General features: G+C 39.9%; 2 protein-coding genes across 2 annotated transcripts; both read left to right on the plus strand.

Moving 5' to 3' along the window:
• The first annotated feature begins 597 nt into the window (after positions 1 to 597).
• Positions 598 to 6,627, plus strand: LOC140946726 (uncharacterized). The gene is made up of 6 exons (XM_073395833.1): positions 598 to 2,302; positions 2,989 to 4,331; positions 4,460 to 4,517; positions 5,153 to 5,393; positions 5,805 to 6,151; positions 6,368 to 6,627. Exons 1-6 carry the CDS (start codon positions 598 to 600, stop codon positions 6,625 to 6,627), a joined length of 3,954 nt encoding a protein of 1,317 aa, XP_073251934.1.
• On the plus strand, positions 6,491 to 23,269 carry LOC140946714 (uncharacterized). Its single transcript, XM_073395817.1, has 14 exons — positions 6,491 to 6,603; positions 6,927 to 7,219; positions 7,676 to 8,011; positions 8,444 to 8,603; positions 9,288 to 9,582; positions 10,192 to 10,496; positions 12,216 to 13,846; positions 14,425 to 14,771; positions 15,547 to 15,782; positions 16,188 to 16,480; positions 17,868 to 18,197; positions 20,046 to 20,202; positions 20,954 to 20,981; positions 22,615 to 23,269. Exons 2-14 carry the CDS (start codon positions 7,140 to 7,142, stop codon positions 22,908 to 22,910), a joined length of 4,494 nt encoding a protein of 1,497 aa, XP_073251918.1. The 5' UTR covers positions 6,491 to 6,603; positions 6,927 to 7,139; the 3' UTR covers positions 22,911 to 23,269.
• Positions 23,270 to 23,706: the final 437 nt, after the last annotated feature.

Below are 23,706 nucleotides of genomic sequence, written 5' to 3' on the forward strand. Positions count from 1 at the left end.
ATTAAGCTCAAAAAAGATTTTAAAAGCGCTCACTGCACGTTTTGTATACAATTGTCATGTCGGTAACGCATGTTGCTCATACAAAGCCTTTGAGTCGAATGCAGACTGATTAGAATGCAGAATGTCAGAATGCAGTCTGAGTAGAATGCAAAGTTTGTCTGAGTCACGCGGGGGGTCTAAGGTGACAAAACGTATTTTTAGTAGTAGTGCAAAGCGCTATTATGCTGGTTATGAGATGCATTACCGTGACGTTATGTACCTGTCGTAAGCGCAGTTTGTGCGAGACTAATTCAAATCACTAACTTGTTATTTCATATTGTCACATTTTTAGCTATTATACATTACGTTTGCAACAAAATAAAATTTCGTATTCTTTTGCATGATTGACATTCAAGGTTTGAATGCGTGATATAAGTTATTAATATATTAATAACTTATGTCACGCATTCAAACTTTGAATGTCAACCATGAAAAATAATACAATAATATCAGTGTTGTCTGATTTTCAGACATACACGTACGCCTGACATCTGGCCTCGAGGCTGATTTATTCACCTCAATTTATGCATGTTGCGACATCGGTTCGTTGAGCACACGATGGCGTCGCTTGACGAACCGTTGAGGATGGGAGTGATTTCTCCTCGGTTTGATCAACTTTTAAAAGATGTCGTCGAAGATCTGAGCCCAGAAGAACTTAGATATGCTGTATCGTCTATCAAAACGAATTTTGAGAAAGGAAAGTTCGCGGATAAAGGAGATCAGGATTTATATTCATGCCTGCAACTTTTTGCAAATCAGGGTCTTGTGTCGGAGGACAATTTGACTTTGTTGGAGAAATTTGTGGTCACTCCAAAAACATCGAAGAAGAAGGGAATCGAGGAAAAGATTGAAGGTTTCAAGGCAATCAGCTTGCAAGAGGTTAAAGAGTCAAAGGCAGCGACATCAAGGGAATTAACGGGAAGACACAGCGACTTAACAAAAGTTATGTCGAGGTTAACAACTGGTGGATCGAGTGTCGTAAATCTCTACGGATCCAGTGGTGTCGGGAAGACAAGACTTGCAAATGAAGTGCTATCTAAGTGGCAGGGAACGCAAGCGAATAAATTTAACGTGGACTTGAGAGAAATAGACAAAATGGAAGACGTCCACTTCCACGTTTTACAGGCGCTTTCAACCGAATCGGAGGAGACAACAGTGAGCTATGAAGCAAATCCTGTTATTTTGAAAATGATGCAGCTGAGGCAACGGGAGAAAGGGAACATTTTGCTGCTTTTCGATAACGTTGATCAATTTTCAGGTGGAAAAGATAAAGCTGCCGTTAGACGGAATACTAATTTTGTCTCATTTCTCCAACGACTTACCAGTGACAAAACTGAGGGAAAGAAATCGTCATTGAAGATTCTGTTGACATCTAGAAGTGCATTTCGTCACGATGTGGAAAATTACGAAGTGAGAGGTTTGGAAAAGGTCTCTTCGGGGGAGCTCCTTCAAAGGCAAGGGGCACCTGCTATTCATAGCAGCCAGAGAGAGCGATTAGTTGAGATGTGCAGAGGGAAGCCACTATTGCTCAATGGCATGGCATCAATTTTAAGGCAGGAAATAGCTGATGCAGAAAGACTTCTTGGAACCATTGAGCAGGAGTTAGCGGTAAAACAGTCCCAAGACACTGGGGGTGAACAGACTGAAAAGAAGGACATGTTTGATGTTAACGAAGAAGGTATCGATAAGGAACAGCTGTCATGTTTGAGGAGAATGTTCTTTTTCCTTCCAAGTAAAACACTTAAAGAGTCTGCTGTTTCAGTGTCACTCTTCTGCCGCCCATTTTCATTGGAAGCAGCAGCTGAGATACTTGGAGTAAACGTTTCGGAAGCTGCAATAAGAATGGAAGGAATGCGTAACAGTCAAGTGGTGTCCGTTGTTCCAAAGGCAAAAGAACTGTTGTATGACATCCATCCCTTGATGCGAAAGTTTCTTAAAAGCATTGGCAATAGCAAGGCTTTCGTGGAAGCTTACCAAAAAGCAAAAGACAACTTTTGCAAGCATTTCGTTTCTCAGTTGATAACAATTGCAGCTCTTTTGGACAAAGACTACGTAAAAGCTTTTGACAGCTTTGATTTCCAGAAACCCAACTTTGAACTTGCTCTAGACATTTCTATGAAGTCCAACTACCTTCTAATTTCCCAAAAACACCGAGAAAGCGTCTTGGTTTGTTATTTATTTGAAGCCATGATAAGTGATGAGAGGCGAAGAAGAAAGATTTTTCACACCTGGGCTGAAAAGATAGAGGAAGATGGAAAGGAAGGTAAGGATGTACTATTTTTCTTTGTTCAGTATGCTATCGCCAGCAGTTTCCAAATTAAGAACAAACTATTACCAAAAGCACCGGCTCAACAGACGAACAAGCTGGTGAAATATAACAGCAGACATATGAATTGATTTTCCCAAGTGTGAGCAATGGTGAGCTAGTTTTCCCGAATATAGTGCACACCATAAAACTGGGCCATGTCGACCCGGAGTTTAGAGTCTTACAGTCAACTCTCTCCAAGACGCGGGATACCTTTCGGACCCGCGCAATGTGTTCGTTTTATATCATAGATTGTCAGCTAAAAGGGGTAAAGAAAGGCAAGGACCAACCCTAGGTGTCTGTTTTTGATAGAGGGAGAGAGAGTCGAACTTCTTCCTAACCGTCCCAAGCCGGGCAACTTTTGGCCGTGTTTACTGATGTACGAGAGTTTTAGGGTTTGGCAATACCACACCACTCCTAGTGGATTCTTACTAATAAAAACCCTTCCGTTAAATTTCAAGTCACACCAAATCTTGGATACATGATCTGCCCCTCTTAAGAGAACTGAAGATGTTCGAACAATGGTACATACTTCACATTTTCTCCTTAGTGTCCAAGTCAGGTCCAGACAAGAGTACCCCTATTTGGTTTCTTGGTCCAGATAAAAGTGTTTTGATTGTTCTGCTCCTCAATTTTCTCCATAGGCAGTATATTTCGAGCGGAATTGCAATGCTGGGAAGCTTTGCAGGTACTCACACTTGAAGGATGGCGTAGGGCTGCGGAAGTTGTTCAAGAGTCGAGGGAGTTGCTGAAGAGGGTGCAGAGAGATGGCAAAAAGACCGAGCTTTTCAAGCTCGCGAAAAGCTCTTGTTTGTTTGTTGAAGGCGAAGTTTTCAGCCGAGCAGGAAATTGGCCAAAAGCACTTAAAAGTTTGAGGCGTTCCCTGGAAATAATGGAAGAGCAATTGAATAATCACACAAGCACTTGTAGATGTTTAAATGCCATTGGAAATTGCTACAACAGTCTGGGAAATCCAGAGGAAGCGATTAAGTTTTACACAAGAGCATACGAAATGCGTCAAAAGCTTTCTGGTTCATGGGAACACTTTGACTTGCCTCTGTTTAGAAGTCAAATTGGGACAGCGTATGAATCAATGGCCATTCAAGAGCACCTCAAAAACAGAACCATGACACCCCAGGCCGAAAAAAACTTTCGCAAGGCTATAGAGTACTACCAACAGGCATTAGATCTTGCCAAAGAACTTAAACTCACTGGGATTCTATACACAGCACTTTATAACAGAAAAATTGCTAACGCTTACTCATGGCTTGGGGAGTATGAAAAGGCGAAGCCGTTTGCTTATAACGGGTACCAAATTCGGAAAGATATCCTTGGCAAACATCCATTGACTGCCCGGAGCACTTTTCAAATGGCAGAAAATTCCCGAGGTCTTGGGCATTACGATAAAGCTAAAGAATACTACGAAGAAGCATGGGAGATTGAGAAATCTCTGGGACAAGGGAACCACAGTGAAGTACGGGACGGAATCATTAAAAGCTGCGAGGGAATGCTTCACGGGGAGAGAAAAAGGGCATTCGAGAAGGAAGTCTTGGAGTTTTATCAAAGATCATGGGACGAGGAGAAACGTTTTGAAGGGTTTCAGTTCTCTCAGGCTAACATGGTGATCATCGATTCTATAGAAGAACGGCTTAAGGAAGAGGCTGATGAAAAGACGAGGAGAAAATATGAAAACGAAGCTCTTTGGTTTTACGAAGGAGCCTGGAATTCCCCTGACAACAAGAGGCTGCCTTATGAGCAGAGAGAACACATCTTACAAACTTTGTTAAGGTTGTGTCGAGAAGTTGATAATAAGGAACTTTTTGAGAAATATCGAAAGGAATCGTTTAGATTCTACGAAAAGAGATGGAAAAAGACCAGTTCGGAGTTGGAGAAACAAGCCAAAATTGACTTGCTCACCGCACTGGAGGACCTGGCCACATCACTTGGATATGAAAAGAAGACAAAAAAGTATAATACGCTGCTAAAGGTAAGATAGGCAACTATAACTAAAGTGTAAGCAAGAACACCGTCAGCGACTAATTTTTGTCACTTAAGAAAAATAAATCGTGTGTAAAGAGAAAGTGTTCTAAATAAAGTGTTCTTATTTTCAAATAGGAAACCAATCGGGGAGCTTCTTTTTCCTGGCGTTTTCTTAATCCATTTGCAAGAGCAGGTATTATTATTATTATTATTATTATTATTATTATTAGTAACATTATTATTATTATTATCATGTAATAATAATAGATATAAGGACTCATCAGAGCGACTCAGAAATAGATCCATTATAACACCTAGTGTAAATACTGAACGTTTTAAAAACCGCTTTTTTAAAAGATTAATTTTAAGTATAACCTAGTTGTGCAAATATTAGATTTTAGAATTGTATTTTTTTTTACTCGTGATACAACTGGACTTTGCGCTTGCTTCTTAACATTTCAATGTAACATCTGATATGTATTTTATCCGATGAATAGACTTATTTATTATTATTATTATTATTATTATATTAGTAATAATAAAATTAACAAATTTTACTAAAAGATAATTGCTCTGTTGTCAAATACAATTAGAAACGAAGATATGGACTCGGCTGCAAGATTTTATAGCAATTGGGGCATTAAGTGTAACTACTACTTACTCCTTCATGCTTGTTACTGCGGAATATTTAACGACATATGTATGGCTGTTCCGCATCCAAACCTGTGATCAAAAGAATTTATCAATTTTTTTTTTTTCTTAACTGAAAAAGTTTAAATTAGTTTTGTCTATGCCTTAAACGCGAACATTCTACATGATGTTTCACAGAGAAGTCTCCTGACAATGATGACGACGATGATGACGACTACGATAGTAGTAATGATGACGATGACAGTGTAGATGATGATTTTAATGAAAACGACGATAGTGGCAACAACGATGATGGCGATGATGGTGGTGCGATGATTATAGAAGAACACGAATTGCTACAACAAATTCATGAACGTAGTCTGGAGGGACAAGTGGAAGACATGGGTGAATCAGACTTGGACAAAGTAAAAATACACGAGTATGTATACTACTGTTCCTGTAGCCCATTGTAAGAGCACACTAGCATAAAGAAATCCCTACTCCGATTATTCATGCCAGTTCATTTCTTTTCCTTGCCTGAGGTTATACATAAGGCTGGAATAGTATGAGAGCACGGCACCGCTTCCAAATTCTGGAACAATCATTTCACCGAAAGCAATATTTCTTCCAACTGCAGGTTTGTAGGTATGACCATCCTTATGCAAGCTATTCTATTAGTTGTTTTATCTTAATCAGAAAACCACTCATCAGCTTTCCTTTAACCCGTTTGTGCTCTTGGAAAGCGTTACATGCAAAACGACAAGAAGGTCCGCTAATTGATTGGTGGTTTGATTGATTGGTTGACTGATTAATTAATTGACTGACTGATTGATTGATTGATTGGTTGCAGAGGAACGCTTACCAGTGAAGGTACCCACTGGGCCCTCAAACGAGGGGGCGCCCATATTTTCTTCCCTCCTAACGCCGTGTTTGAACCCATTTCAATGGTGGTCGACCGATGGAAATGCAGTGCACGTTCGCCCCCACTGCAAGAGCACGAGTCAGTTGTCAGTAATGTTCTTGAGATTTCGACCATCACTGGTCATGAATTGGAATTCGACGCTGAAGCGAAGTTAGTTCTCTCTCACAGTGCGCCTGGTTTACAGGGCTACGAACTGGTGATAAAGAAGCTGATCGACCAGGAAAGCAATGAATGGGAAGAAGTGGATGGAACTGAGGACTTGCGGTGCTGGCAAGGTTTTCAAACATTTGCTCTTTGAATAGTAGAATGATAAAACAGCCGACATTTCCCCCGCGAAATGACGTCTGAAGAACGACTGCAGAAATTTCATACTGATGACGTGTCACTACCCAGATCTTTTATCATTGATTTAATAATAACTAGTAAATGATAATGATAAACACTGGCACTATATTCATATGTCGTTTGTTTTTCATATATCTTGTTTACAGACATCGAAGATGACTTCTTCCCGCACCATGGTACCCTAGAGTTTTTCTTTCCCGTTGCTCACGCTGACATAACTGAGTGCTCAACATACGCAGTTGTTTGTCGTCTCAAGGCTTCTCCAACTTACACCATCACATCTAGTGGTGGCTCATTCAGTCACCCAAACTATCCAGGTGTGAATATTATAGTCCCCAAGAACGCTGTTCCTTCAAAAGCCAAGTTTCCTTTGGAATTTAAGGTAAGCAAATTGTCAGTCGATTGAATATTAAGCTGTTGGTAAGGAAATGTTTGTGTTGTTTGTTGCTACGATGATATGCAGACTTATGCGTGAGGTGTTTTCGAATTCTCCAGGCTCAACAAAAATGCTAGAATACAGAGTACCTTTTGCTGATCCTTTAGATGCAAAAATTATTATTTCTGCTTGACTGACACAAAGCAATCTGGTTTTTACTAGTTTTACTAGTTTAGATGTGGCGTAAGGACAACTCTAGCCAAATTTTCAGAAATCAACATGAACATGCGATTTAAGTTCATGTAGTTCTGCCATTTTTATTACTTCAGGTGCAAGAACTTCCAAGTGAAGAATTTGAAGGGCAGGACTTGTCTCTTAGTCCTATACTGCGTATAATCTGCAATCAATTTGACGAGTTCTTGAAACCCGTCACAATACAGTTGCCGGTGTCTCTACGAAGCGACCAGAAAGAAACTCCTGACCCCTCGACGTGTCGTGGCAGAGTATTGTTCTTAAATTCTGATGACGAAGATAAAAAATCGATGGAAATCACAGATGACCTTAGAAGTCCTGTAAATTTTGACGGCAAATTTGTTTCGTTCCAGGTTGAACGCTTCTCTAGGTGAGAGGAAATTCATATATTGTTTTTCTCATTTGAAATGAAAAATATTTCTTGTGAACTGATCATGAACTTATATTTAAATGTTATATGCAAGTTTCAATGTTAAGGCTTTTAAACGTTCGTTGATTCGCGACGAGCGTTATATTACTCTTCGAACCTCTATACCTTTAAAGGTTCTTTGTTTTTGTTTGTTTCTTTCTTTGCATGTAGATATATTACCTTCATAGTGTAGTTAATGTTTATTTGCGCTTTTGTAGTGTAAAGAAGGCCATTTTAACTGGGTCAATAATAATAACGTCTTGCTGTAGTTAAATCTTGTAATGCATTACGTCATAATGTGTGAATGACCGTCATATTATTCCCATAATTCCACGGGGTATATTTTTTTCCTTGGTGTCAACAGGTATCTTAACCAATGTAGTCATTACGTAATTTTGCTCAATGTCTTGTCTTTAGATACGCTTGCGGTTTTGTATGGAGCAAAGGGGACTTCAGCTTTTCCGGACTAATTAGTTACATGTCAAGCCTTATTTGGACTCCCCCAATTCCAGCAGTTTTCTTCGCTTACTTTGAGAAACAGGATCGTGCCCATTCGCAAGATGTTCTCCATCTTATTTGCTGTCCGGCTCACTTGAGAGAAGGAATAATACAAAGGCTGGAAAAAGGAGACGTGGTTCTGAGTGAGGGATATTCACGGAAGAAGATGATACCAGGGCGTGACAAAGCATTTGTATTTGTGTCTGGAGGAATTAGTGCACTTGATGAAGAAAACGTGGACGATTTTCACCTGAAGTAAGTTACATGACGCAGTTTCTCACTAGGCATCTTTTCTTGCAACTTGTCACCCAATCGTGTCAAAATAAGTTGGTTTAAGAGTTAGAACATGTAACGTCTCAGGGTCGTTGCCTAGTTCCCTAGCAACAAGATCAAGGTTCAAGGATCGGGTTCTAGCCATTTTTAAACAGACTTTTGTTTTTGTTCCTTACAGAGAAAAACACGACCAAAAGCAATAAAGTGTTTAGTTTTTTAAAAAGTTAAGCATAGATATTAAGTAAATTTACACTTGTTTCACAAATCTGAATTCTTTAATAAAATTTGATAAGTATGACATAGCAGGCGCCACTGATCAAAGCAAGAATTAGATGGGGGATGGGGGGGGGCTCAGCCTTCTCAACTTGTCCCACTGTAGGGTGTGAATTATCTTTTATATTCATATGTTTTTAGGTTTGAAAGTGACCTCTGCTACAGCTGTCATCTTCGAGTTCGTTTGATAAGCGACCAAGTTCTATCCCATGTGGAATTTCGCAGCAGCCCGGATCCTACAGCGAGAAACCTTCTGTCTAGACTAAACTTTAGGTTGTCTTCATTGAAAGTGGAGCGCACGGTAAGTCCCACCAACAGGCATTAGCGCAAGTCACGGGTTTTGTTACTATGACAACTCATATGGTACTTCTCTGTTTGCGGCAGTTGCAGTTGACTGAGGATTAGAGCAACCTCTTTCCCAGGTTCCTCTCCTACTGAATCGGTCTCCTGAGTGCTACGAGGACCCTGGGAACGAGGATAAGATTAGAGCTTATCCGTGGACCTAAAAGAACTCGGTTCAGAAACATTTCTTTATTGTTGCCTTTACCACTTTGACGGTTTAGAACTCAAGGAAACCTCAATAATTAGCCTAGGTGGCCAGGCGCTAGTTAGTACACACAATATTTCTCCTTTCGCCCAAAATAATCCGGCGCTTTCTACGCACGCTACTCAAATCTTTTCTGAGTAGGCTAACGGAATGCTGATTCTTAAAGTTAGGTTTCTCAAATCATGTCTACACAGACTCGTTCGTGTACCTGCTGATATGTTATTGTTCCATATCGCGTGAAAACAGTCATATAAATCCCCCGTGAAATTGGTGTTCGAAAAGAGCTGTCTATCAAAGTAACTAGTTTTGAGACCAGAACACGATCACTTTGACACTTATTTCTTAACGTGTTGGGTAATAAACACACTATTGTATCGTGAATGCTGTTAACAGAAGATTTCCTCATGTTTTGGCCATTCTGCATCCTTTTCTTTACAGAAAACTCCAGTAGAATTTTTTGGCGTGCCTTTGGATGACGCACATTTACTGGATGCTGACGTGGGATATGTTCTGGCAGCGTGTCGAGGTTTTGTATCAGATGAATTATATCAAGGACATTTTACCCGCTTTACGTCTGAAAATCAAGCACCTACCCAAGTATTGAAGAGTTTCTTTGAGAATTTAGCAGAACTCGACTCTGAACACCAAGATGGCTGTTTTGAAGCCATTGTGAGAGTGCTTAAGGAGATGAGCGCAGAAGGATCTTTGCATGTAGTTAAACGTCTTCTGGAAGGTATAGTTTGCTAGACAGAAATTATATGCTTAAGTAAAAGGGACGTTACCAAAAAGGGGGACGGGGATAGATGACAAGAAAGGGGAACATGGAAAATGGGACTTGACAATCGGTCTTAAAAACTCAGGCCTATCAAAAATCCTAGAACCTGCTTAGTCCCCATGATCCATTCCCCCTTCTCCGTTCCCTGTTCCTTGTCAATTAAAGTAATTAACATATAAAGTACATACAGTGGAACCCCACTCCGCGGGGGCCCGCTTGATGCGGAAAGCCGTGTATCAGGGACAGTTTCGTTTGTCCCGAAGAAAAGCTAATATATTTTCTCTAAAAATACCCCACTTAATACGGACACCGGTTAATTAATACGGACAACATACACTTTTCTGTGTCCCAAGTCGCATATACTCTTGTAACGTCAACCCCGCTTTACGGAGGCCTGCGAACTGTCCAGCCTTGTTCCCAGAGTCCTTTCCTATTCTTATCGTTCTCCTCTCCTCGTCTCTCGCTCCGGGGGACGAGAAGGATGCAAACTGTCCATTTTCCTCGACGAAATAATGCACAAATACCTCTCAATCCTTCCCTTTTTGTTTTTGTTTCTTCTTTTTGTAGCACGTAAGAAGGTTATTGTGCCCTTAGAAGAAGATACTGAAGTGATCAAGAAAGTGTCACAAAAAGTGGGATCCTCGTGGAAGAAACTCGCAAGGGAACTTGAGCTTAAAGAAGGAACAATTAACAATATATCAGAAGACGAAAAAGAAAGCGATGACGAGGAACGCTGCTATGTAACACTCAAAACCTGGTGTCAGCAAAAAGGAGAAGATGCCACCGTTAGGAAACTCATGATCGCACTAACAAGAATAGGAAAAGCGGAAGTGAACAATGACGTAATGGAATGTTTGGATCTTTTGAATCCTGTAAGTGTGTAAGTGTGTAAGTGTGAGACCTTTCTGTTAACCCTTTCATTTTCGGAGTGAATAATGCAGCCTTTTAAATGCATGAAACCTCTGTGGCAGTCCTTTCAAAGACTCTTCACATGATAATATTAATTTTGTTTAGTATTTGGTTTTTACTTTTGAGTGTGTGGATGAAAGTCTATAAACTCTTTGGTGTGACCGTTCAAATGAAACCTATTCATTTTTCAGCGTTTTACAAATTGAAATTAGGAAAGTTTCGGTTGAATTTTGATTCAGGCCACTTTCGGGAGTGAAAGGTTGTAGTGTAATCTTTGAAGAGGATTTACGCGGAGCAATTTAAATCGTTGGGTAATCAAGATTTTTTTTGTCATGTTTGGATCGTTTGTGTGAATTCGGTTATGTCACGGATGAGCACCCATCGCAGCCTGAGCCAGAAAAGGAATCGAGCGGAAGAATTAAGGAGGTTAAGAAAATTATGGAAAAACTTAAAGTTAAGCCTATTGTTTATTTGCATGGATCCGCTGGAGTAGGAAAGACAACACTTGCCAAAGAAATTTGTGAAAAATAGAATGGAAAGAAACATGTCTTTGATTTAAGAGAAGCTAAAGACATGACGACATAAAAAGGAATCAAAGATTTTATTGCTGGTTACGTCTTCATTTCAGAAGAGAAACTAGTTCCCAGCACAAAAAATGCAGCCATAAAAGTTTCCAACGCTACCTCTTTTCTAGACACCCAAGTCTTACAATCACGTGATTACAAAAAGAGAATGCTACCAAATTAATAATACAAATTCACAAAAAGGCCAACAAAACTGTTATTTAAAGCCTTTTTCTAATTCCAGTTCTTAGGCGACTTTGCTTTTCGCTTTCTTTCGGTGTTCGTCTTCATCCAAGCCACAGCTAACACCGGCCAAGAAACCTCTGTGTTAGGAGTATTTGCATTGTTGCAAACGGCAAAAGAAGACACCGAAGTCTTTATCTTCACAGAAACATCAAGCCAACGAAAACTTTCCTTACGGTCGTGGCCAAACAGTTGAATGCTCTCTTCTTCGAAACTAAGAGAGCTACGCCTCATAAATCTCGAACTCTGCATCTTTTTCAACAGTTCTTTTTGAAAATGGGTGGATTTTGTACAGACCGCACCTGAAATGAGCGGAAAATTCCCAACAGCTTCTCGGCCTTTGTGAGGCAAATATGGCGGAATCAAAGCCATCTTTGTACAAACTGTTTAACGCTGCTCTACTCGGCTTATAATCTTCTTATTAGTTTCTTAGTGGCTTCCTTGTCACAAAAGTTGCGTTTTTGTTTTTCGAGGGGCAGCAAAATAACCCCAGTAATAGTAAATTATATGAAAAATAACCTCGAAATGCCAAAACCTCGTTATAGCCAACAAATTTTGCCAGTACCTTGGCCCTTCGTTATATCGAGGTTCCACTGTATACGCGATGCCATAGGGTTCTATTGGGTGCATGCCGGCACTTCTCTGTTACTGCAGGCTTTACGGTGTAGCTGTTCTCCCTTTCTTCCAATTTACGTCTGGAAACTAGTCCTTCTTCCTACTACGGTAAAATTAGTCTTCAATAGGCAGTGCCAAGCGTTTAACTTAAATTTCCTTTTGTCCCGGCAAATTAAACTCTTATTTGATGTTAATCGTGGCTACTATTTGTGTATGTTTAAATTCGCCAATCTTAATGTAGTACTTTTTTCTCCATTGTAGGAAAACACATTTTTTTTCGCTAGAAAACCTTTAAGAGTGACTCTTTTGGGAGACGAATGGGAATCCTCAAAGGGCGGTTTATCTACTCGCCTGAACAGAGAACTAGCAAAGCACTTGGCACGTCAGCCTGATGTAGAAGTAACCGTTCTACTGCCACATTACAGTGAAAGAGAGGGGCAAGAAGCTAATGACTGCAGAGTAAGCCTTGCCACACCAGAGCCAATGCTTGGGTTTGATTCCATCAGCGGATTGAGCTTTCCTAAAGAAGATCATGGTATGGATGTTGTTATAGGTCATGGTCAGAAGCTCGGAGTACCAGCCCGTGCCATAGCGAAACAACGCAAGAGCAGACGAGTTCATATGGTACACAATGCCAGTGAAGAACTTCCAATGTTTAAGGAAGGCAAAACAGCTATTTCGAAAGGCGAGGAAAAACACCGAACTGAAATAGATTTGTGTAAGGAAGCTGATGTCGTCGTGGCCATTGGACCAAAGCTAAAGGAAATTGTCTTAGCCAATCTTCGGTGGTACGGTAGAGATGAAGATGTGATAGACATCACACCTGGAATCTTTTGGGAGTTCGCAAAGTTGCAGCAAGCCAGTCTGCAGGAGAGAGAACAGTTCCGCATCTTCGTGTTTGGTCGGGGTGACTCAGAAGATTTTAAACTAAAGGGATGCGATATTGCTGCTGAAGCTGTAGCAGGCTTGAACGATAAAAGCTACCTTCTAATATTTAATGGAGCGCCAAAAGGGAAAGAAGAAGAAGTTAAAAATAGGATACTAGAGTGTGGCATTCCTTCTTCTCAGCTAATTGTGCGGGGCTTTGTTGAGAGTCGCGACTCACTAAAGCGTTTCTTCTGCGAGGCGGATCTCGCTGTTATGCCGTCTCGAACGGAAGGCTTTGGCCTCACTGCTCTGGAAGCACTTTCCGCTGGACTTCCGATTTTGGTGAGCAAAAATTCGGGACTCGGAAAAGCTATTCAAACTATTCCTTCTGGATGGGCGTTTTTGGTTGATTCTGACAATGCGGAAGAATGGGGCAAAGCTATTAGTCGTGTGAGGCAAACGCCAAGAGAAGTCCGGCTAAAGGAAGCTTGCTTTCTCCGAGAGGCCTACGACAAAAAGTACAAGTGGGAGACACAATGTGAGAAGCTTGTGAAAAAAATGCGGGCTTCTTTTTTAATTCACTCTGGGTCTTCGTTCGAGCAATCCATGTCGCATGTTGATGCTGGGGAAGAGAATGATACGACTGAAGTCGAACTTGAAGCACACTTTGAAGTTGTGTCTGCGCAGGGAACTGAATTTGGATTACAAGGAGTGACTACAGAAGAGTCAGAAGTGGCTGGTGTAGCAGTTGAGGAGGGCAGGGGAGCAGGATCCCACCGGGGATCGGACGAACAGGTTGAATTAGAGTCTGAAACTGAAACTGAAACCGAAAGTGAAGATTATGCAGAAGGAGAGAAAGAAGATGTCGAGGTACATGAGCAAGTGGCTGAGTTGGCAGGTGTGGAGGCCATGGAAGCTGAATCCCATAGAGGATCGGAAGAAGAGTGTGAAGAAGAGTCTGATGATGGAACTGAAACTCAAGGAGTTGATAGAGAAGGACAGAATGACACTGAAGGAGAATCCAGGTAAGTGAAGGAGGAAGGAAGAGAAAGAAACGTTAAATAAGTGACGGGTTGTTGTAGCTACATTTCTTTTCCTTTAAGATCAAGACACTACACTGCTTGCCATCGTGCATGTAGCGCTCGTAGAAGAGATAAAGTACTTATAATTCTAATGAACTGATTGTAAGAATTCCCGTGACGGTGCCCCTTTAAAATATGAGACTATTTAATCACACTTAAACATTATAAATTGCCACTGCTGGTGTTGGTATAAAGAGTGTCTGGGTCAAAAAATAAAAATAAAAATAAAAATAAAAAATAAAACTTCCACAAGGTGTTGCAGAATATCCTAGATTCTAATGACTTCATACACAGCTATATTTCTGTTTTTATTTAACAAGGGGCAGACTCATAAAACAAAGGGGGAAGGTCGAAAAGCTTCACAAAGGAGACGCTGGGACACTGGTCCTAGGATACTGGCTCCGTTCCATTATCTACAAACCGATTGTTGTACCATATTATACTGTCCATTCACTGTCCACTTTTACTGGTAGACGGCTTTTTTGAAATCAACAAAATGTTGAAATATTTTGTAATTGCAGAGGAATAGTTACAAGGGAAGGTACTCAATGGGCCATCGAACAACTTGGAGTTCACGTGAGGTTCCCCTCTAATGCTGTGTCTGAACCCACTCCAATAATTGTTCAAAGATGGAAAAACAGTGTCCGTTCACCCCCGCTGCAGGAGCATGAGGCCATTACTAGCAATGTTATTGAACTATCCCCCATGGCACGCCAAGGTCTAAACTTTAACACAAAGGTGAAGCTGTCACTATCCCACAGTGCAACAGAGTTACGGGGCTACGAACTGGTGATAAAAAAGCTCATTGATAAGGAGACGAACATTTGGGAGGAAGTGGATGGAACCATTGACATACGTTGTCGTCAAGGTATAGGAAGTCCCTTCATACAGTAGAATAACGTGCGGATTATCGATTATCCTTCTGAAGATCCTATAGCTAGATGGAGTTTACGCATTCCGTTTGCTCTTAGATTTGTGTGTATTGGGATTCGAATTCATCCTTTGGTCGAAATTAGTTCCTTTGTTTTTTTACCCATTCACAGTAATTTTCAAAGAGGTATTTTAACCCTAAAAGTGGACTTAAAATATTAGGTGTAAGATAGTTCCTATTTTAGGGCTTAAAATATTAGGTGTAAGATAGTTCCTATTTTAGGGCTTAAAATATTAAGTGTAAGATAGTTCCTATTTTAGGGCTTAAAATATTAGGTGTAAGATAGTTCCTATTTTAGGGCTTAAAATATTAGGTGTAAGATAGTTCCTATTTTAGGGCTTAAAATATTAGGTGTAAGATAGTTCCTATTTTAGGGTTGGGGGGGGGGGGGGGGGGGTTAGATTATCTCTTTGTCTTACCCTTGAGTCATTTTAACTGTACTAAATGGGAAAATAGCTCCTTTAAGTTCCACAGAATTAATTCCAGTGAAAAAGTAGTTTAAATCTTCAAGAAACAGTATTGTTGTACCTTATCATCATTAATAACAAACGAGTTTAACATTGAACTATGTGTACGTGACAGCATAGACATGGTGGTACAGTTGTTTTGGACTGCCGTTTTTGATCTAAGGTTCGGTTTGTTGGGCCTGGTTTCTTCTGTCACCTTTCCATTGAAAAGGAAACAAGATAAGTGCATATGATTTTTTTTTCAGAGATCGAAGAGGATTTCCCTTCTCACATGGAAATACCAGACCTTTTCTTTCCTCTTGCTCAAGCTGACATAACTGAGTGCTCAACATACGCAGTAGTATGTCGTCTGAAGGCTTCTTCAGCTTTTACCATCACATCCAAAGGCGCCTCACTCAGCCATCCTGACTTTCCAGGCGTGACAGTTACAATCCCTGAGAATGCTGTTGCACCTACATTAAAGTTTCCTGTGGAATTGAAGGTAGGAGTTATTGCATATGTCGGTCTTGGGGGTTCTTTAGATGAGACCAGTTGACCAACTAGGTTAAAATCAGTTTTCGAGATCTCATCCTAGCCCTATCCGTTGTTTATAAGCTCGTTAACCATGATCTCGGTTACATAGGCAAAAGGCATTCTGTTCAATATTTGACCTTAAAATCACCACGACTGTATTACTATTTTCTTGATATTATTCTTCAAAAATGAGTACTGGTGTATCGTCGTGAACTGTACGCGTCGATGAGGCAAACCAAGTCGAAACCTGTGACTAGATCCTTTGCACCTGAATTGTGTTTTCTTTACTGAGGTTAACCGAACTTTAACTCCGTGATAGTCTTACAATACTCGTAAAGTTAAGAACTATTGACTATGATTTGTAATTGAACAGATACAAGAAGTTCCAAATGAAGAATTTGCAGGGGAAGATATATTTCTTGGGCCTGTTCTGCGAATCAGTTGCTCTGAAGCTGTACAGTTCTTGAAACCTGTCACCATTCAGTTGCCAATTTCGCTTCGAGAGCAACAAGACTTGAATCTAGATCCCACAACGTGGAGGGTCAGAGTGTTGTTCCTGGATTCTAATGATGAAAAAAAGGAATGGATTGAAATCACCGATAGTCTTGTGAAACCTCCAAGTCTTGATGGGACGTTTGTAAGATTCGAGGTGGAACGATTCTCTTGGTAAGGAAGAAAATAATTGCCTAGCAGATCAGATACAAAATAGACTTTATCATGTTCACGATACCCGTATCTTTGCTCGCTCTTAAGTAGTGATGGGTTAAAAGCCATGTCACCTGGTTTCTCAGGGGCAAACAAGAGATAAAATTTGCAAATACAAGAATTTGCTGTCTAGTTTGTTTATTCTAGACAAAAGAAAATGAAAAGCTTTTTATCTTAAGTACAATAATGGCAGATTAGGGGTAGAAGAGATCATAGTTACTTTTTTGTTTACAGTAGCAACCGAAGATGTCCTCAGAGCAAACAATAATGACGTACTAATGTCGTAATAATGACGAAACTTGGACTGTTCATTTTGCACGACTAAAATTAGCCTGCTTATACTAAAAATCGTCGTCTCGTTTGACAAAATAAAAAAAACTCGACTGTGATTACTACTTGCATTAGCAAATTTATCACTTGTTTGTCCCCTGAAATACCACGTGACATTGCTTTAATCCCACCAATCCTAAAGCGGGCGCAAAACCTCTGGCGAGTATCACGAATAAGGTCTATTGCGAGGCACTTAATTATAGTGCTGCTTCGAAGGGGGCGTAAACTGCAAAAATTTAGATAGAGTAGTTTACGACCGTAAAGATATTCAGAATTTTACGTTTCCATTCGCTCTGACGAAGGAATAACGTTGGAAACCACAGGGCGCCCACACAAATTGTGTGACTTTTGTAATGTTGAATTTAGAGGACATGTATGGGAATATAATATATATGATCAAACTAAAAGTCTTTTTAAGTATTTTTTTTTTTATGTATATTTATTGAATGAGGCTGAGTATGATATGAAGAATTATGCATATCAAGGAAGGTGTTCGGCCTCGGTAACCCTCCAAGATCCACATTCTTCACAGTATACAAAAGCCGAATTCAGTAGTTATTTTATGATTCACCCCAAAATTTCTAAGTTCTAAACATCCTTGCCTCCTTGTAGACTTTCTTCAAAATTGAACAATTGCCTGTTTCTTTGCACCGTTTCAGAATTTCCTTGCAGATACTCATCAATATCCATCAAGCAATATTCCGTATTACGTATTCTTGCTTTTGCCATTTATTTGAAGTCAGTAATTTGACTATTTCGTCTTCGGATAGCCGTCAACTGTTTTTTTCTTGAGTTCTGCACTGATTCCAAGGAGTTTGTGGTTGTATAATAGACATAGTTATACTATCGTATCGATTCCATTATTCTCCAAATCTGGTCAACAACAACCTAAGGATTAAAGCCAATACGAAACGGCGAAATATTTTGAATGAAAAATAAATTGAATTATTTCATTTTAAGCGTGGTAGCAATTTTGTGAATTCACTGTTGTGGTTGTTGTTTTAATTTGTCCTTCTAGGTGGTCGTGTTATGTTAAGAGGCGAAACAAAAACTCTAGATTTCATCGACGAAGAGTTCAAAAATCCTATAACCGCCGCATTTATGTGCAGTCCAGACGGGCAGTCTTTTTTGCCTACTTTCGTCCAGATCTTTTGAGGATTCTGTGTCTGATGTGTTGCCCTGCTCACCTTAAAGGAAAGGTGATAAAAATGCTTGAAAGAGAAGGCATAAAGCCTGATTGCAGAAATTCTAAGAAAGAAATGACACATGGTTACGACGAGGCATTTGTGTTGGTATCAGGAGGAATGCGCCCATCCAAAAAAAGGCACATGAAGGAAACGTATCTTAGGTAAGTCTCCGTAGAATCCGTATTTATGGTTGCGATTCAATTTTATCCTTAATTAAATTTAATTCCCCTGTGTTATACTCATTATCCGACATTAACAATTTTAAGCAAAAACAAACTTCCCCTGGAGCTACCTTTAACTAATCCTTTTCCAAAACACGGTGCTAAAAGCTTTTACTGACGCCGCTGCAAAAGAAATAGATAGTTTGATAGAATCTTTATTTAACCTGATTCCTTACAATAATAGCACACTGGTGTTAGTTTGAGCAAACTAAAACTACTAAAGATAACAATGCCTAAAATACTTAAAATAAAATTGAGCAGCTTAAAAGATATGATTATGAGGGCATAGCAGCAAACTAAGTCAATTTTAAAAGAACTAAGATCCTGAGATAATCTAAAATTATCTTAAAAAGAAGTCCGTAAGTTAGGGTCTGAATATCTAATCGATTTCAATCGATATGATGTTGTATAACATTTGGGAAGAAATAAAATATGAGACCCCTAGGATCACATGGTGGCACGTAGGTAGAGAAAGATTATTTAATGCTTTCTACACTAGTAAGGCAATATTTTGAAGCCTTCTATTACACAGTGTGGTCTTGTTGGCCATCGTTAATAGGGTTTGATAGACCTTATCGTGAAAAGACACTCCCTTGGGCTCGTTCAATAACTTGTTCTTTATTGTGAAAGGTTTGAACCCAGGAGTCATTCATACCGTAAATCCTCTATTAAGCCTCCCCGGGGGGCTTGTTTATTTCAAGCCCATTTGAGGGGGGGAGGGGGGGAGTGGGGGCTTAATAGAGACGGGAGGCTTATTTGAGAGGGGGAGCTTCTTTAATTTAGAAACAACGATGGTATCAGTTCTCCATAAAGAACTAGAATACAAACTGGAAATGTTAAAGTACAAGACGTTTTAGGTCATGCAGCCGAAGATCAGAATCAAATCCGATCTTCAAGTTGGTAAGTAAACCATCCCGGATCAGTTCACACGAAGTTTTACAGTCATGGTTGATTAATACAGTCTATCATTTATTAGTGAAGAATAAATAGGGGAGGCGAGGGAGGGGGGTCTTATTAACTTTTTCCCCTGAAAAGGGGGGGGGGGGGAAGGGGGGGCTTACTAGAGGGAGGAGGCTTATTTGAGAGGGGGGGGGGGGGCTTAATACGGGATTTACGGTAAGTGGGTTGAGTATCATCGTCATTGTAAACAACGGATTTGACCCGGTTAAGAATGCTATTTGCTCTTTCTAAAATGTATTGGTAAAATAAGCTATAATACATTCACGTATCCAAAACAAAACCAAATAAAAAAGGTGAGCGAATTATAAAGTTTTCAAAAATGCGTTTTTTCTTTGTCAATATTCACGCAGTAATCTTTGTATTTGGTGCATCTGTCCCAAATAAAACTGACCTTACAAAACCTGACCTTGAAAATAATAATAAAAAAAAACAATCAAAATTTGAACAAAATTGTAGATCTCAAGGTATCCGTAACCTTATCGACACAATTTTGTGATAAAGCACCTCAGCTAATGTAGCTATGTTGCAGGCAAAGGTAGCTTTTAGGTTAAACTAGAGTTTCCTTCGTCTTACCCTTCTATGAAGTATATAGAAAACAAGGGTAACAAACTAGGTTGAATGCTAGTTTAACCTAAGAACAGAGCTTACCTACAACAGCAATACGTATCCTGAAATAATCATAACAACAACGAAAGCAAGCACAGTTTAGCCGCTTTCTTTCTTCTACCTATTTAAATGTGGTTCACTCAGCACTGTATACTGACACAGGTATATATTCTTTCGAACGTATTTCTTCCCTAGCAATATATATTTTTTATTTTTCAACAGGTTTCTACAAGGCGATCTAGACGATGCGGAGTTGGAGGTTGATTTTCTTCCTGGGAAAGAGGTAGCACGTGTGGAATTTTATTCAACCTTAAAACACAGAGAGCTTCTATTGTGTAGATTGCACTTAAAAACGCCCACTCAGGGTACGGATCGTTCGGTAAGTCGCTCAGGGGTATTTTAAAACATCAGTCCACTGATTTATGATGGCCTCCTACGGCCCCCTTTACATGGAGAAAAGTTGTATTATATGAAAGAAGATCATCGCAGTTACAAACGCAACCTTTGCAGTTGTCCCGGGTAGAGGGGTCACCCCCCCTACCCGCGCTCCCCTTCCCCATACCCGCTCTACCCTCCCCCCTACCCGAGCTATCCCGTTTTCCATATAAACACTTTGGTTCGCCGAGCCTGGTCTACTCGGTCAAGACGGGAGAGTCGGGGCATGCGCAAGCGCTGTTGGCTAGGGCAAAGGAATCAGTTTTTTTCTTATATAAACACTCGCTGAAGTTGACCCCGCTGCAGTGTGAGCCTTCTAACAGGGACAAGTTTTCGCCATATAAATTTATAAACAGGGCCTAAGCTGATAGGCGATGTTATCGTGCATGAGTTTCACAATTGGATCGAAGCTGAGGTGAAATTAGACTTAAGTTCCTCTCCCCATCCCCTTCATTCCTTTTAGAAGGAACTCTAACACTGAGAATGGTTGTCAAGCAACTCTCGTGATCATAATTTGGTAAATTTTTGGTGACTTAACAACTTCAGGAACAGGGGCCTCGTCTGTAGAAACATAACATCATATATGTCTATGGTATTTTTTCACTTTCATCAAAATTGCAAACTCTTGAAAAATGTTTCTCGGGCAACTACAACGTCCCAAGAATTCTCATGATTTCTAAATTATATCTTTTCAGGACTTAAGCGAAGTTGTGCGACAGCCTGGTAACTTTTTTTCTTTGTTTTCACTGCAGTGTTCACCTTAATTAGCAATTATTGAGTGAGGCTGAATATCATCTGAAGAATTATGGAGATAGAGGAGGGTGTTATCCGTCGAGGCCTGGTAACACCCTCTTCGATCTCCATAATTCTTCAGGTGATACTCAACCTGGGGGACACCCCAGGCTGAGGACACCCTCAAGACCGAAGCTAGTGTCTCCTGATTGGAGGTTGGACTGAGGTTCTTAATAATTAACAAATAAATGAAATATTTTTCTTTTATTCTGAATCGCAATCATTATTTCAAGCGCTAGATAATGCATAAAAACATTAAGATTAACGTATCTGTACGATATTGTTTGTTGAATTCTCACAAGTGCAGAAGTGCAGTATATTGTGAAAACTGTCGTCATTGTGACTTGTGTACGCGTAAACTTATCAACGTTTTCTATTTATATTCACGACTAAGAGACGGGAATGGGTGTGCAGCTCGAACTGTGGAGCCTGAGTGTTTTATGCCGTCCAAATAGCATACAAAGTTCAACATCATAACTAAAGAATGGCATACAAATATTCCTAAATAAAGTCACTCAGGCTAAACTATTCACGTGCGCCGCCTGATACGAAAACCCAATGGGAAAAAATTGGGAACGTATTCCCCAACCGATGTGGTCGCACAACCTCTGGGGGTTAAAGGTAAAAAATCAATCGATACTGAGATGAATAAACTAAGGTATAAAATAACAGTTGATAGTTCGAGAGCTGAGATGAATACATTACAACTGTCAAAACCTTATATACCTAACAACAATAGAGTCAATTAACGCCATAGCGGCTCACGTACGTTCATACCAATAGGAAAGTATTTACATTCTCTGTCACTGCCACTACGTTTATCTCCGCCGAATGTAAATACATTTTTTGAATTTGTGGTCAGTCATATTTTGAGTGCTTAGGTGCCCCCGGAATGGGCGTTAAACCGGGGTTTTGGCACCCAGAAAAGGTGTCCCTGTCCCCTGAATAGAGATGTCCCTTTAATAGAGATGTCCCAAAGGAGAGGTTTCACTGTAATTGTAAAAGTTAGTTCGTCCAATTGATTAACCTGTTTAAAGAGTCCGCTCTTAAATGATACTGAGTGTTTTTTACGTTTCTCTCGTGATAGTTAAGATATTGTCGCGACGTCTCGACAGGTTTCTGCTGCAGTGGTGTCTATTTGATCTGCCAGACTATTAGCGATCAATAAATAAAAGAAACTATCACGATGAATAATATATCGGCTTTCATTACATGTTTTAAACGTTAATTGTTAGTTTTTAGCTGATTGTTACGTTTAGTCATTCTAAACTTGTCTTTTCTCCTTCGTTAACTCGCTCATTCTTTCATTCGTTTAATCGTAGAGTTATCCTACCATTGATCCATTTACCCATCCAATCACCCACTTACGCAAACACCCCGCCACCCCTCCCATTTCTCAGTTCAACCATTTACTTATTTCTCTCTTACATGTCTTGTTACATGCATCCCCGTTTCATTTATTTTGTCGGTCTGAAGTAAGTTGAGCGATGCAGTCATATAGCTAGTACTTCGATGAAAAATTTTTCGGCTATTTTGTCAACCGAAGTGGTTTTTCTTTTTGCAGGTACAGTGAAGGAAGGTAGTCCGACGAAAAATGTCTTGGAACATCTATCCAAGAAAATCTCTGTCGATTGGAGAAAGCTTGGGCGACGGCTGTCCTTCGATGAAGCAGATCTGCAAGAATTTGATAGAGGCCATGAAGAAATATCCGAGAAAGCATACGCAATGTTGTTACGCTGGAAACAAAGAAAAGGCTCAGATGCCACTTACCGTGTTTTGAATAACGCGTTGCGTGAGACACTCGTAAATCGTACAGATCTAGCGCAAGAATTTTGTTGCTTTACTGAACAAGGTTTTTAATATTTTCTTTGCTCCGAGTCGACAATAATCTACTTCCTTCTTCTTATTCTTTAAATTTCTTCTTCTTTTTTTACTCGTGTACCAAGCAACCTGAGAGATTTAAACCATTTTCTTACGTAAAAACCTTCTTTTGTTCCAATAAATTTACCTCCAGTGTAGCTGCTGGCAACGTGAGTGAAAACATTCTATTCTGATTAATAGACCTAGGGAGGACAGCCGAACAGAGACCAATTGAAATTGCAGCTTCTTGACTGACTTGGGTTTGCATCACAGCCCTTCTTTGTATCGTCACGCAACGCTCCTCCCCACAGGAGCGTTGCGTGACGACATAAAGAACGGCTGTGCAGACTCTGACAAAATTACTAATTAATCTACTTCTTAACGTGTACTTTTTAAGTAATTAAGATAAAGGGTTTAAAATAACCCTAGGTGTACAATCAGAATTGGTTTTATTTATTTATTTATTACATTAATATTTATTTTTAATTTATGTTTGCGCGTTCTGAGCTCGTAGATTTCTCCTCGTTATTTGATATCCCATGTAAGTACCTTGATTTTTATTTCAATACTCTTTTTAACTTAATGTACTTGACATCTTGTAAAGACAATTATCATGACATCCTCACAGGTTTAAATCTAACATGCATGATTGGAAATTATTCCGCCATTCACACATACAACCTCTACCATAGGGACGTCGTTTAACCCATTCGGTTCTGGGAGTTTTGCCGAAAAACGGTTTTGAAGGTAGTGGAGCCTTTTTTCGGTCACTGTCTGGCTATAAAGAGCGAAAACG

The sequence above is a fragment of the Porites lutea genome, chromosome 8, assembly GCF_958299795.1.
Source record: "Porites lutea chromosome 8, jaPorLute2.1, whole genome shotgun sequence".
Lineage (NCBI taxonomy): Eukaryota > Metazoa > Cnidaria > Anthozoa > Scleractinia > Poritidae > Porites > Porites lutea.

What these genes read in the sequence shown, in the direction of transcription:
- LOC140946714 (XM_073395817.1), top strand. Translation starts at nt 7,140, where the DNA reads ATGGAAATCACAGATGACCTTAGAAGTCCTGTAAATTTTGACGGCAAA. An exon ending in AGTTAAACGTCTTCTGGAAG is followed by an intron (nt 9,583 to 10,191) that starts GTATAGTTTGCT and finishes TTCTTTTTGTAG; the next exon opens with CACGTAAGAAGGTTATTGTG. An exon ending in GACACTGAAGGAGAATCCAG is followed by an intron (nt 13,847 to 14,424) that starts GTAAGTGAAGGA and finishes TTGTAATTGCAG; the next exon opens with AGGAATAGTTACAAGGGAAG.
- LOC140946726 (XM_073395833.1), top strand. Translation starts at nt 598, where the DNA reads ATGGCGTCGCTTGACGAACCGTTGAGGATGGGAGTGATTTCTCCTCGG. An exon ending in TAATCCATTTGCAAGAGCAG is followed by an intron (nt 4,518 to 5,152) that starts GTATTATTATTA and finishes GATGTTTCACAG; the next exon opens with AGAAGTCTCCTGACAATGAT. An exon ending in GGACTTGCGGTGCTGGCAAG is followed by an intron (nt 6,152 to 6,367) that starts GTTTTCAAACAT and finishes TCTTGTTTACAG; the next exon opens with ACATCGAAGATGACTTCTTC.